Source organism: Melospiza georgiana, chromosome 6 (genome assembly GCF_028018845.1).
Source record: "Melospiza georgiana isolate bMelGeo1 chromosome 6, bMelGeo1.pri, whole genome shotgun sequence".
Taxonomy (NCBI): domain Eukaryota; kingdom Metazoa; phylum Chordata; class Aves; order Passeriformes; family Passerellidae; genus Melospiza; species Melospiza georgiana.
Genome location: NC_080435.1, coordinates 56,383,710 through 56,397,754, shown reverse-complemented (window position 1 = coordinate 56,397,754; position 14,045 = coordinate 56,383,710). Strand labels below are relative to the sequence as shown.

The window sequence follows — 14,045 nt, the reverse complement described above, 5'->3', positions numbered from 1 at the left end:
ATACACAACAAAGCAGTTGGGGCAGTTTACTGAGCAAACACACCATGTCCTTTGGAACCCAGTGGGAAAGGAGCTCTCCTGGCCCCTGAGCTGAGGGGCTGAGCAGCCTCTCTGCACTGCATCATCTCCTAACCCTTGCTGTGAACTCAGGGCACCTTCAGCCAGGCTGGTGCCACTGTGCCAGTCAGCCACAAAAGCAGTGAAAGGGAACAGGAAAGCAGGAGTGTGTCTCACCCATACAAAAGTAAGCTGTTCCCCTTTGTTATTGGCCCTCTGAATAAATGGTAGCTGAGAGAAATTTCCTTTTTGGGATTGTTCCTGCACTAGCAAATGCAAAACCACTTGCTGCAGAGGCTATCTAAGCCTTAATAAAGAACTGTAATGAAATTCAGGTCCAGGTGCTGAATGATTAGTCCCTCTATCAGAATATATTTTTCCTATTTATTTTCTTGCTCAGATTTCACCTGCAAAACAGAAACATTAAGGCAACTCCTCAATCTCAGCCTGTTAAATCCTCAATTCAGCTGGCATACTCACAAAGAAGATTTTCCAACAAAGGAACTGACAGCTTTCCATTGCAACTGCGACACCAGAGCATCCCAAAATGCATTTTCCTGTGACACTGTGCTCAACTGCTCCAGGTACATTAATGGGATCAGGTCTGTGACACATCACAACCCAAAAGCTTCCCACCTCAGCCTAGGAATGGAATAAGCAATCCATCACACAGTGTGACACGTTCCCCAAAACACACACACACTCAAAACCTGAGAGTGGTGTCAGAATGTTTATTGAAGAGGGCAATCTGACTGGCTGAACCGACCTGGGTAGCCGGTAACTTTTAACATAAGCAAACAGAGATACTGTAAACCTGCTGTGCATGGAAACTGTGTTTATACTTAAATTGGACTTGGAAGACTGAAATAACTTACTAGAAAAATATAGCTTAAGTTCCCAGGAGCTCTGAATGACCTTGAGATCATTCTGAAAAAAACAGAAATATGTAGACATATACAGTGATGCAAACAGAGTTACACAAATATTTTTGAAGTCAGCTAATAAAATACATTTCCTTGCCTATTTTTTATGATAGCTTTGCAAACATACTTTTAAAACCACACTTTTCAGCCCCACCAAGCATTTTTTTTGCCACTTGCGTTATCAGAACTGATGGTAAGCATTCTGCAATGTAAGTGTTGCCTCATTTACTTCTTAGTGAGTTTTGTAATTGCTGGATCTGTTCCTTTTAGATAGACTGCTGAAATTCTTACTACCACATGACAAGACAATACACTTTCTTAGTGATGCAGTGGAAGTACAGAGGAAGACAAAAATAGAAAAAAAGATATGAGAAACTTCATATTTTTCTCAGTGTGGCCAAAATATTGACAAAATATTTTTATTTATATGGCACCTAAATTGTTGTACATAGGCATGGAAAGTGATCACAAATCAGCGAGATAACAACCACCAAAAATTGTGAGCTCCGTTGCTCATGAACCTGGAAAAAAATTATTAGGAGTATTAAAGCACCCAGAGTAATGTAACCTAATGTTGCATAACTGTGATAAAATGTCTACAAATACCAGGAAATTGTTAAATCTAGAAGTGTTTTGCTTAAAAAATAATGACATAAAAGGAGAGGGGATAACTGTTTTATAACTTGAAAATAGCCAGGGGAGTCTAACCAAGCTGCTTTTATTCTTCTGCCATGGGCTGGGTGCGTGGCCAGTACTGGAAGCTGACTGAAAAGGAAAACTGGAGATGCATCAAGTGATGGATCGCAGGTTATCCACGAATCTGTATTTGTACCTGAATTTTCCACACCACTCATACAATCTCCATTTGGCAGGAAAGCAGCACACAAGCAGGCAGGCAGAAGGGACTGTGCTTTTATCAGCAAGGTGCTCATCTGCAAAGCCGATGGTGTCCAGGAATGGGATAACCTGGGAGCACGTGCATCGCATCAAGGCTTTGGAGGAGAGGGGCAGGTGTCAGTTCAATGCCGGCATACCCTATAAATTTTGGTGTAAAGTGTGGGAATAAGTGACCCTCTGAGAAAATCTGCCAAGTTCCAGAGAAAACAGGATGGTGAATAGGTTCAATAGGTGTTTCTCGAGAACAATTTTACTCCGTGACCGGAGGTTGTAGTGCAGTGGGTGCGGGCTGGTCTCTTCTTCCGTGCCTGCAGTGAGAGAAAAAGAATAAATGGCCTTAAGCTAAAAGAGAAGACATTCAGAATAGACAGTAGAAACATTTTTTTCATTGTTATAATGGCCGGACATTGCAAAGGGCTACCCAGGGAGATGGTAGAGTCACCAGCTCAAGAGGCGTCTGGATCTGGCACCGAGCTACGTGGTTTAGTGAGGGTTACAGGGGCAGTGCTAGGCGGACGCTTGAACCGGATGATCTTAAAGATGTCTTCCAACCGTGGTGATTCTGTGAATAAAGGCGGCGAGGCTCCTGTGTCCCGCTTTGGGGAGGTGAAATTCAGCATTCCGTGATTCCGGCTCCCTCTCAGGGCAGAGGCCGCAGAGCGCCGCGGCCGCGTCCGTCAGCTCCGGTGCCGCTCCCGGCCCGTCCGCCGGCGGCTGCGCGCGCCTCTCCCCTTCCTCCTCGTCCTCCTCCTTCTCCCGCCGCTGCCGCTGCCCCCGCGGCAGGGATGGAGGCCATCGAGGAGCTGGCGGTCCAGCCCTGCACCTCCTCCCTCTACTTGCGGCCTTTCCGCCTCTCTTACCGGCAGGTGAGTGGCGCCGCCAGCCCGCCCGCCGTGCCCCGTCCCGGCAGGGCCCCTCAGCCCCCGCCTGCGCCATTTTGGAGCAGCGCCGCTGCCACCTCACGGCACCCCCGGGGCGGCCGCGCTGTCCCCGGCGCTCCCTCGGCCTGCCCTGAGGTGGGGTTCGAGGAGGACAGACCGTGGGGTCACTGCCTTGGGGTGGCAGCGGTTCCTGCGTCCCCAAGGGTGTCCCTGTGCCCTCCGCCCGCGCGGGGCTGTCACTTTCACTGTCACTTTCACTGTCACTTTCACTGTCACTTTCACCCCGTGCTGGTGTTCGGGTTCACCTCTCTGGAGACATTCCAAACCCAGCTGGACTCATTCCTGTCTCACCTGCTCCAGGTGACCCTGCCATGAGAGAGATTAGCTGGATTAGCTGATTTCCAGAGGTCCCTTTCCACCCTGACTATTCTGTGATTCCGTGAATCACCTCAAGGCCCGCAGGTGGGAAGTGGGGAAGGAAATCCTGTCCCGTATCATGTTTGTATCAACATGAGTCACCTTTCACTGAGGATCACTGAGAGCTGGTGCTTCCAGCAGCGGCAGGAATGAGAGCTTTGAAAGGAAAGTCACTTGTCACAGCACAAAGCATTGCATGATCCTCGGGTGCTTTCCTTGGGCCTGCTTGGTGGCTGCTCCCAGGGTGAGCTTTTATCCAGACAGAGTGGTGGAAGGGGAAAGGAAGGAGAGTTTAGACAGACCTAGAAATGGATGGTGGAAAACACATCTCTCATTTCTTCTTTGCTTCGCTTCTAAACACATCAATTGGAAAGGCAGAAGAGGAAAGTATTGAGTCCAACAGTGAGATAAACCACAGAAAATTAAAAGCAAGGGTTCAAATAGGTTTCATCAAAGCAGATGAGCTGATTTTTAACATTTTTAAAAATGCATTTTATACATTATTTTCCTAAAGAAAGCTCTCTTCTCATTGATTGGGATAAATAAACTATTTTGATTCATGAACAGCTGAGAGCTTTATACTGAGATGTCTCTTTAGGTATCAGAAATAAACTGTCACAGACATCTTTTGTGAAAAATCATTTCCTTAGGATTTTTTTTCCTGAAAAGCTGAGAGGCCTCAGGAACAAAATGTAAACAATGATTATCTGCTGCTGTGGAATGCAACAGGTGCATCTGTGATTGGTTTCATGTGGTTGTTTCTAATTAATGGCCAATCACAGTCAGCTGGCTCAGACTCTGTCTGAGACAAAAGCTTTTGTTATCATTCCTTCTTTTTCTATTCTTAGCTAGCCTTCTGATGAAATCCTTTCTTCTATTCTTTTACTTTAGTTTTATTGTAATATATATAATAAAATAATAAATCAAACCTTCTGAAACATGGAGCCAGATCCTCGTCTCTTCCCTCATCCTGAGACCCCTGTGAACACTGTCACAGTAAACCTGAAAAACATTCTTTCACGTTCTGAATTTTTGCTGGCTTAGCTTACAAGTGATGGGTCTTACTACTTAAATTAATTTTCACTTCTGAGTCATGCTCTATTTACATGAAAAACGGGATTTAATTAAAATGTTTGAAACAGTATTGCAAAATTACATTTAATTGAATGGATGTGCCTTAGATGTGATGGGTATTGTAAAGAAGAAATAAGGATATGTTTGGTCATGTGCTGTGAATTGACAGAGATCAGCATTGCCCCTAAATGAAGCAGACTTGCCCTTCTTGCTACTTCCTCTCCTTGCACAAGTGTCTGTGCAGCAGCTGAGTGAGCTGGACCAGGGTAAAACCTAATCTAGCCAAAGAAAAGAAGTCAGTTTTAAGCTAGACAAGATCAGTGATTCAGTTCAATATGCTGGCAGAGGGGAGGTGGTAATGTGGTAGTTAGGGATGAGTGTTTGGGGCCTGGTGAGAGATTGTTTCTCTTGGCTGCAGCACTGTCTTGAAATGAAGTTGAAAATGTAGTTTCTATGGCATGTGTGCAGAGGCTGGCTTGGCTCCAGCCCACGGAGAGCATGAGCTCAGTGTGAGCACAACTGTCTGTACCTGACCTGAGAAACAGGCCCTAGGTTTATTGAAACCCATTTTGCATTTAAAAACTGACTTACTGACCAGAGGAAATACTAAATATTTTCACTCATTTGACTAATTGTTTCAAAAGCATTTAGGTCTGCTCAAAACCCCATTAAACAGTCAAGTGTCTGAAATCCAAGGGAGTTAAATGCCTGTTGTGCTTAAGAATTTTGAAAATTCCACCACTCCTCTAAAACTGACAATTGTTTCCAAAATATAGCCCTTGATCTTAATGCTTTTATACTGAGTAGGTCTTCCCTTGTCCAACTATTTTAATTCACTATCTGGAAAAAGAAAAGAAACTTTTCTTCTTCCCAGCTCCTAATTGTTCCTAAGTAACATTAATTTCCCCCATCCATGAATTCCCTGCACTTGCTTGCTGAACTTGACCCAAATCTAATAAAAAAGTTTTTCTGGATAACAGAATAATCTAATGGGTAAAACTTTTGAATAATGGCATTTTTTGCACTGTGAAACTGTGCAACTGAAACTAATTTGGATGCTTAAATTATGCAATATGTGGAATTATGATGTAATTGGAAGGCTTGGGGTGGTCTTATAGGTACATTTTGTGAAGCTATGACACATCCCCTATAATTCATTGTAGGTCTGAAAAAGAGTCATTGATGCATTTTTTTGGTGTTCACATGATATTAATGAAGGAGAATTGGGGCCTTGAAGACTGGGAATTTTAAATCTATTTTCAAAAAGCTTTATTCATAAAACAGGCATTGATATTTAACATAAATCTTCTGTCCAAGGACATATAGAGAGTGAGAGTTTTTTTTATTAATTTGTTTTCTTTCACAACTACTTTTCTGTACAAATAGGAAATTAAAAGAATTTTTACATATAGTGTAGGATTTTAAGATTATTTCTAAGCATTCATGAAAGCTTAAGTAACAGCATTGATTTCTAGACATTTCATATCAAAATTATGCTACTTGTATGGAGATAATTTGAGTCCTGTTACTATATCTAATATAGCAAGGTCTTTAAAATAAACATAATTTTATTATTTTAAAGATGAATTTAGATTTATATTTCAAGATATCCTGCTAGTCTGATTTTATCCACTCAACCTGCACCCCACTGAGTTGTAAACCACTGTTGTTCTCAAAGCTTTACAGACCACTCAAAATCTGTAAGACACCAGAAGAGGATTCATTTGGGGGCTGAAATCTAAACAAAATGCTGAATTAATCAGCTCAGTTGGTCAGAGCATGGTGCTAATAACACCAAGGTCAAAGGCTCAGTCCCTGTAGGGGCCATTCACTCAAGAGCTGGGTTAGTGATCTCGTGAGTCCCTTCCAACTCAGAATATTCTGTGATTCTGGAAATACTTTTGTAAATCCACACAGGTTACACATCTGAACTGGTGAAGAGTGGAGCCACAGAGTCAGATCAGTCTACCTGCTCTCAGAGGCGTTTTACACATTTACAGTTGCAGGCCCAAGGATTGCATTGATGTTTTGGCCATCTGAGTATTTCCTTGGACATATGGATGCTCAGACTGGAAACTGTGGACAAACACAAGGACAGAGTTGTGTTTACATCAAATCCAGTCAGGCAATTACTGTCATGTTAGAAAAAACCACAGCACTGTCCTTGTAGGTTTTGCTTGAGTCCCAAGTTCCCCTTGTGTTGTAAGAGGTTGAGTCATCCTTTAGACTGCATTTGGTTACATATAGAAATACTCTTCCAGAAGTCTATGAGAAAAATGTCCTTTTCTGGCTGTTTCACTGAAGTGAGGATTGTAAGAAATCATGGAAGTTCCTGAAGTAGGAATGGTAGAAAACCATACAGCAATTTATGCCCATGGTGGATTCTGTTCTTCTCATATCTTTTCATATGAGGTGTTTCATCATCCTCTCCTTCTGTATTTTAATTGAAAGCAGGGAGCTCTGAATTTTTCCTGTAGAGCACAAAAGTAGTTGTATACCCTTCTGAAAGACTTCGAGGTTTCAGCCCTTGCAGATTGAGGCACCCTGCAGCTTCATGTTGGGCATCCAAGCTGTGGAGAATAGCCTGGCTTGCTGGACAAGTCACTGTACCAGTGACTCATTTAAATTATTAGTTCTGTCTTTGTGTAGTGTAGAGGTAGAAATGGAAGTCCAGCCAAGGAATTGTGGAATTCAGCAAACTGCAGTCAGATTTCTGTGAGGGCCAATATGGAGGGGTAAAGTACAAATTAAGATTATATTCTTCAAAATGGGTATCTGACAGAATTTCAAAAGGGACCTCAGCTTCTGTTTGGGATTTTCAGCTGTCAGCCCTGCTCTAGGTGGGGCCCTTAGTCAAATCAACCATGTTTGAAGTGATGTGGCCTGGGTTTGAGAGATGGACAAGGTACCTCTCTTAGCCTGAGGAATATTTTCTTCATTTTGTCAGTAGGAACCTTGTGTTCCTATATATTCTGGTTCTGCTTGGTAGTGAGAGAATTCATTTTTCTCACATAGAGGAGAGCATCTGTCTAGCTCTAATGTGTGCTTGCCCCCTAAGTGCAAATTGATTTGTTATCTAAATTGGCTTTTTTTTAAACATACATCACCTCCCGAAGAATTGGCTTCTTTACCAGGAACTCCATGGTAAATCTCTTTTCACTTTTTCCTATTGAAGTTTTTCTGCTTTTCATAAATAATTTATTCAAGAGACCAGAGGGATGGTTAATGAGAGATTAACTCAATGCCCAAGGGCTAGGGCATTTCCCTGGGATGTGGTAGAGTCAGGCTGCAAGATCTCACTTCAATTAATATTGCTTCCCACATCACAGGAGAGTGTGCTCACTGCTGGGAAACACATTTGTGTGTAAATCTTCAGCTCTCTTTTGTGTATGCTAGCCAGGCACTAGCCTATATATTAGATTAAAAAAAAAAATCCCAAAAAGAAACCAAAACAAAAAAAACAAACCCCAAAATGAAAAAACCCCCAAACCCAAGTTTAAGAACTCTGCTGAGACTCCAAGTCATGAAGTCAACTCTGAGAACTCTGAGTTGTCAACAGTTAAGGAGAGTAGTTATGACTTGAGCAGCATTACATATCCAAATAGGATTTGGGTACAATGAAATCTTAATCAGCACCAGAGCAGGGAGAGATTTCAGTGGTTCTGCATGTTGGATTTGGACCCTTACACAGGGATTTGACAGAGCTATGGTGGATCTTGCTGTAGCAATTTAAGAAGTTACTGCATTCGAGTTTTCTCTGTGCTAGTGGTTCTTACCCCCTGGGAATCAGCAGAAGGTGCCTCTGCTGCAGCTCTTGCTCTGTTGTTCCAATTCAAACCCACTGCCATCAGCCCTTTAAGCCAAATCACTGAGCTTTACACAGAACTGAGTGAATTGCCTTTGCATATTCTTTTTGGTGACCTCTGTGCTAGGGACAGCTCCCTTCAAAGGGGAGGCACAGCATCCATCAGCTGGGGGGAAGCATCTAGCTGCTGGAATAATACCTTGAGCTCTTACAGAAACTTTTGTCCAGAGCTCACATATCAAAGCCTTTGTGGATCTCTCCCAAACTCATATACCTTTGTTTTTAAAAGTTGTTCTGGCAGGGGAGCTCTTGCCACTGTTTCCTTGCATTCTATAAACATATATGTGCCTTCTGCCCAGAACTTTTAGAAGTTTGCCACCAGACTAGAACCAACTGTCAGTAATTTTCCCAGTGTGTTTGTGAGTGAGTTTGTGTTTTGGATCTGTGGAATGGTGAATGGGCATCTGTTTCAATGCTGTGGGTGGGATAAACCTCAAAAACCATGCATATCGACTGAACCATGCAGTCAGTAATGGTAAATTGGAACTATTTGCTCTTTTCTGAGCTTCACATTCCTTCCACACTTCAGAGTAGGTCAGTGCCTTAACATCACATTTCTTCTATTGATTTAATCCTTAGAATAATTTATTTTAAAGTTAAACAAGAAAAAATTCTCCCTTCGAGTTCATTTTAATGCTTGATGTTTTTCATTCACTGTTAAGGGAATTAAATTATTATGTCTTTGAGTTTTGAGTAGTTCTAAAGCAATTTTCAAGGCTGCTGTAGATTTTTAACACCTCATGAACTTTGTAATGGGTAGAAAATGTGCTTCATGAGCAGTTCATCAGTGAAGAAAGAATTTCTTCTAATCTGAGTTTGCTACTGCTTTCTTTTGTGACCATGAGCAACCACCGTGCCTTACAATTTTAACTGTCTTGGAGATGTCATCAAGATTAGAATATGTGTATGCATGGAGGAAGAAGTGAGCCCTGTATCATTAATGCCGTGAAAACTTTGAAGATGAAAAAGCAAAGCAGGGCAGTGTAACAATAATATTAACAATCTTATTTTGCATTTAGGAATTTTTGTATATGGTAATAGCAACATAAATGTGCCCAGCTGCCTGAAATATTCTCTGGAACTTCCGTCTGCTTTTTTATAAACATAAAACATTCTTTTCTGTTTTGACAGTTAAAAATTATGCTGTTGAGGGAGTAAACAGATTTTTAAGTTACCTGTTCAAACAAGTAAGTCTTCTGTTGAATCTTCAAAAGGTTCCAGTAGTAGGAAATATGTTACCAAGTTACACATTTATTTGCAGTTCATTTTTTTAAAGCAGTAGTGCAGTGAAAGGAGATGCCATTTTTTCCCTGTGAAGTTTGTCTCATTTTCTTCAGCTTGTCAAGTCTGTTATGTCAGTGTTGAGTATTAATCTTAAATGGAAACATACTGCTTCTAGCTCAGGGAGTCCCTGAGCTGCAAATTGCAGGAGTCTGAGAGTGTTTTAACAATATATTCTTACTTGGGCATCTTGGCTTCTGTCAGAGGTAAATCTTGGATGAGACTGATTTTTGATCTGACTGCTGCTGTGTTAACAGTGAATGTGGTTGAGGTGCAGTATAATTCTTTCATATGTGTGAAAGAAAAGATTTTGCAAAGACAGCATTAGGGAGTTGAATACTGAGGGTTCCTTTGAGGGAAATGGTGTTCTCTGCAATTAGAACACAGATTTAAGAAAAGGAACTCAGGAATCTAGGCATGTCTGCTTCTGACTCTGCCATATGCTTTGAATTCAACTCTGAAAATTTGTACAAGTTATTTTTGTATAACACATTTATTAATTACTGAAGGGGAAATGAGAAGCATTAGTTAATAAGAGCAGTAGTTGAAAAGAACACTAGTGTTCTGAAACAAGTGTTTTTGTTTCAGTGAAATTATGTCATGTTAGTCTTAATTTCTTTATCCAGCATGCTTTGACAAGTGACTGTAAGCTTTGAAGTAAATGCATGAAAAATAGTTGACAGTGACAAAACTTCGTATTTTTAGGTCAGTCATACTACAATTTAACACACTTGTGACAGCAAATGTCACATAATGGAAAGAATAAGGCCTTGTTGAGCACCTTTTGTAGCTGAAATGTGTCTGCACTTACAGAAACGATCAGTAAAATCTCATTTAATGCCGTCAGACTACTTGGGTTACTGCACAGTAACTGTGAAGTTAAGGCTGAGTGTAGGAGGAGGTACAGAAGTTGTGGTGAGCCTGAGCTTTACTTCTCAATTTCTGATGTGCTGCTCACTGAGGGCCATTGCAATACTTGCAGGTCATCCACATGAGGCAGCTGAGAAAAGCAGATCAATTATTAGCAGGCTTAATGTGCTACAGCTTCCCTGGAAGATGTTTCCAGGTCTGAAATGGAGAAGTTGAAAACCATCAGCTCTGGCAGTACCACTCCAGTAGCCTCATGTGCAAAGACTTGTCTGCACAGGACTTTCCTGATTAACTCCATGTCTCATTCTACAACAAAGAGTCTGGTTCTGTTTACGTTAAACCATTTTCAAAGTGCGATTGCACTTTGAATTCATACCCTACCTTAATCCATGTTAACTTTCCAGTGTGTGCCCTAAGGGAGCAGTAAACTGAACTGGATGACTGTGTCCACACAGGGGTTTAATGGAGTTTAAGTAGCAGAATTCAAGTTCATCAAGGTACTTACTTCAGATTCATTTTCTTGATGTCCTGGTATAGACAAGCCCTAGGAATAAAAGTGGTTTAGTTCTAAGTGAATGAACTATGTTGTAAAATTCATCACTGAAGTTTTATTATACTTTACTGTGTGAAATACAGCTACTGTAGGGTATAAAGGAGACTTTTTTGTCTTATTTAGTACCATCTCTTTTGTAGTAATTGCAGATAGATCTGAGAAATAAAATAGTGCTCATGTTCTTCCAACAAATAAACGCTGTATTTGTTTTCCAGTTTGGATCAAAATCCATGTGTTTGCTTAACTAGTAGAAACTTTTCTTCATACAAAAAATCTGTCATCTGCATCACAATCTCAGCTATGACATTATGTGTATTTGGTATGTTTTAAAGGAGATGAACACTGTAAAATTTTAAATGTTTATAGCAAATCTGAATATTGTGGAAATCAGATTTTCTGTAAATGGCAATATTCTTTAAAATGTCATTGTTTGATATTCATAGGGGATGAAACTATCCTACTCTATTTCTGAAAACAAATGTATTTCAAATAATTTTATCTCAACTGCTGCAGTATTTAAAATACATTTGTATTTTCAGCTGTAACTCATAAAAGGTCAGCTCCCATGCTTTGAAAACTCTATACAACTTGATACTGCATAAATGAGCATGTTTTACACAGCAGGCATATAATGTTATCTGCCCCTCTGACTTGCACTCAGATTAATTATTCTTCATAATTTTTAACCAGAGTTAAAGAACTTTGCTTTCTGGTACCGTCCTTCAGACATTGATCAAAATCTTGTTAATATAGTAACACTAAAGTTTAAACAAAGTAAAGCTCAGTTTTTCTTAGTGGTCAGCTCATGTCACACTAAAGCCCTGATCACTGATCAAAACAGCATTAATTATTTGTTTCACGTTGAGGTTGCTGTGTCAAAATCCTTTAAATACCTCTTGGAGCAGAGAGGGAATCTTACAGCCTGTGACAGAGCAGCTGGTGTGGACATGGGCTGATGCCCCAGTTGACAGGTTGTTGGATTAGAAAGAATATCAAAGGCAGTGAGTAAGATTAGGGATAAGTGAACATCTGACAGCAGTTTGCAGCAGGGGAGAACAGATGATAAACAATGGGAGCGGGGTGCGTGGGGGGGTGAGAGGTGAGAAGGCCATGGGAAAAGTGTGGCGGCAATCACTAAAGCTCCAGGTTGCTGAGCCTCATGAATAGAACAGGAAATGGGATTTGCTGGGACAGATGTGCTGAGTGGTGATGAATACATTATAGGGAAATGAGGCTAAACTCCTGAAGGTGAGAGATGGTCTTTATCTTGAAATAGAAAATATGGGAAAAGAAAAGTTTAGCTCTCTAGAGAATCAAACATTCTTGAAAATTAATACATAAAGAAGTAATGCTAATGCTAATTTAAATTAAATTATTATTCTGCAAGAGCGTTCATGATAAACTCTTAAGTCGTGTACTTCCAGCATACCAATCTTACAGTGCTATTACATATCTAGGACTGAAAGTGTTTATTTTAGTCATGAGACTGCACAAATGGTGGAATAGTTTGAATGATGGAACAGCCTGGAATGGAGGCTCTGACTGGATAATGCTTAGAAGCATATTCTGTATCTGGCATGTATTACATAGCACTCACATAACATATGTTTGATCCTGCCACTGTTAAGAGACTTGTACTGAGTGATCTTGTGAGGTCCTTCCAGCCTTAACATTTTTTCAATTCTGTAAAGTGATTGAATGCTTGTAGAATATCATACATAACTCCTCCTGTTCCTTAGGGTATTGTTTCTTTACTTCTTGGACTTCCTTAGTTTATATTCTTGATGGATCCTTTTCCAATATTTATGGTATAGTTATGTCAGAAAGCAAACAGAAGCTTTTTGCATGTTCTCTTAGAGGGTTGTATGTCAGTTTTCTGACTTAGAATTTCTTATGAGATTTTTTCTTTTAAATTTCTGTAAAGAAAAACTCATTAAAAAACATCTCACACTAACATTTTAATAATGTATTACTTTAGCTGAAGGGAGGACTAACAGAAAGTATAATTGTTAATGTTCTGAGAAAGTACCAATCAGATTTCTTCACAAGACATCTAGAAATTTATTCCACAATGTATTCCCACAGTTTGAGTTACAAATACAAGCTTGGTAAAATAATGCAGAAACACAAACTGTGAGAGTCACCAACTGGCAAATACAAAGCTCAATGCTGTAAGGACAAGAGGTGACTTAGCTGTAATGGGAATGCCCACCATCTGTCCTTCCTGACCTCAAATCCCTCATATGTGCTGCCCCTGTCCTCCAGCTGAGGAGACATGAGGCTGGCCTCCTTCAGTCCCTGTTTGCTCCAGCCATGTGTCCTGTAACTGTAGCTCTCATTTGTAAAAGAACAAGGGATTGTAAACAGAATCTGGGATTGATGTGTCCATAGCCCTGCTTCATGGAAATGGCTGTTCACATTTGAGAAATTCCATGCTCAGTATCTTGACTGCAGTGACATCACTTGAATACAGCAGCTGAAGAGTTGGGAGAGCTTTGGAGTTACAGATGTTCCACAAAATTAGCAATCAGTGAAATTTGTCCTTCAGCCAGCCATAATCAAAGAAATAAAATTATGGTGAGCACAGCAAAACAGAGATTAAAAAAATCTGCTCGACTGATTCTAATTAGCATAAGTACTGTCCTAATAGGTGTATTTTCCATAAAACTGGGATTTCTGCATTTGCATGAAACTACAACCAAAGAATTTACCATTTGTTACAGGCAATTCCCATTTTAAAGACCATTTATAGTTGGCTTGCACAGTTCTTTACTTTATTTCCAGTATTGAAACTGTTATATATTGAAAGTGTTATGTATTGAAACTGTCATGCAAGTTTCAGAAATCCTGCAGTAACACATAGAACTGTAGATAAATCACTCATCAATTAATCACTAATTCAATCAATTTACTGAATGCCAGTAGTATTTAAGTAACAGGTATGTGTCTCACTAGTAGTGCACTCTGTTAGAATGGATGAGAGATTAGAAGGTGTTCATAAGTCACTTGAATCTTTCTGTGCATTTCTTTTTCCCAATGGGAAGATGATAAGAGGAATGCCTCTGTGGGAACAGATTTCAGTTGAGTCTATCAAAATTGAGAGGTAAAAGTGAAATTAAGAAAAGAGCAGAATCTGGAGCTAGTTGCATCTGTCACTTTGAACTGATTTTTGGGAGGGGGTGGGGAGGAAGGAGAGGATGAAAAGCCCTGAGGATCTTTGTGAGGAG

The 14,045-nt window shown here is 40.4% G+C and overlaps 1 protein-coding gene across 1 annotated transcript in view; it reads left to right on the top strand.

Annotated features, from left to right (window-relative positions):
* Positions 1 to 2,307: 2,307 nt before the first annotated feature.
* NUDT14 (nudix hydrolase 14) overlaps positions 2,308 to 14,045 on the top strand; it is a 60,430-nt gene continuing 48,692 nt past the window's right edge. The window contains exon 1 of the mRNA XM_058027182.1: positions 2,308 to 2,743. Coding sequence (XP_057883165.1) covers positions 2,663 to 2,743 — 81 coding nt within the window. The 5' untranslated portion in view covers positions 2,308 to 2,662. The remainder of the gene's footprint in view (positions 2,744 to 14,045) is intronic.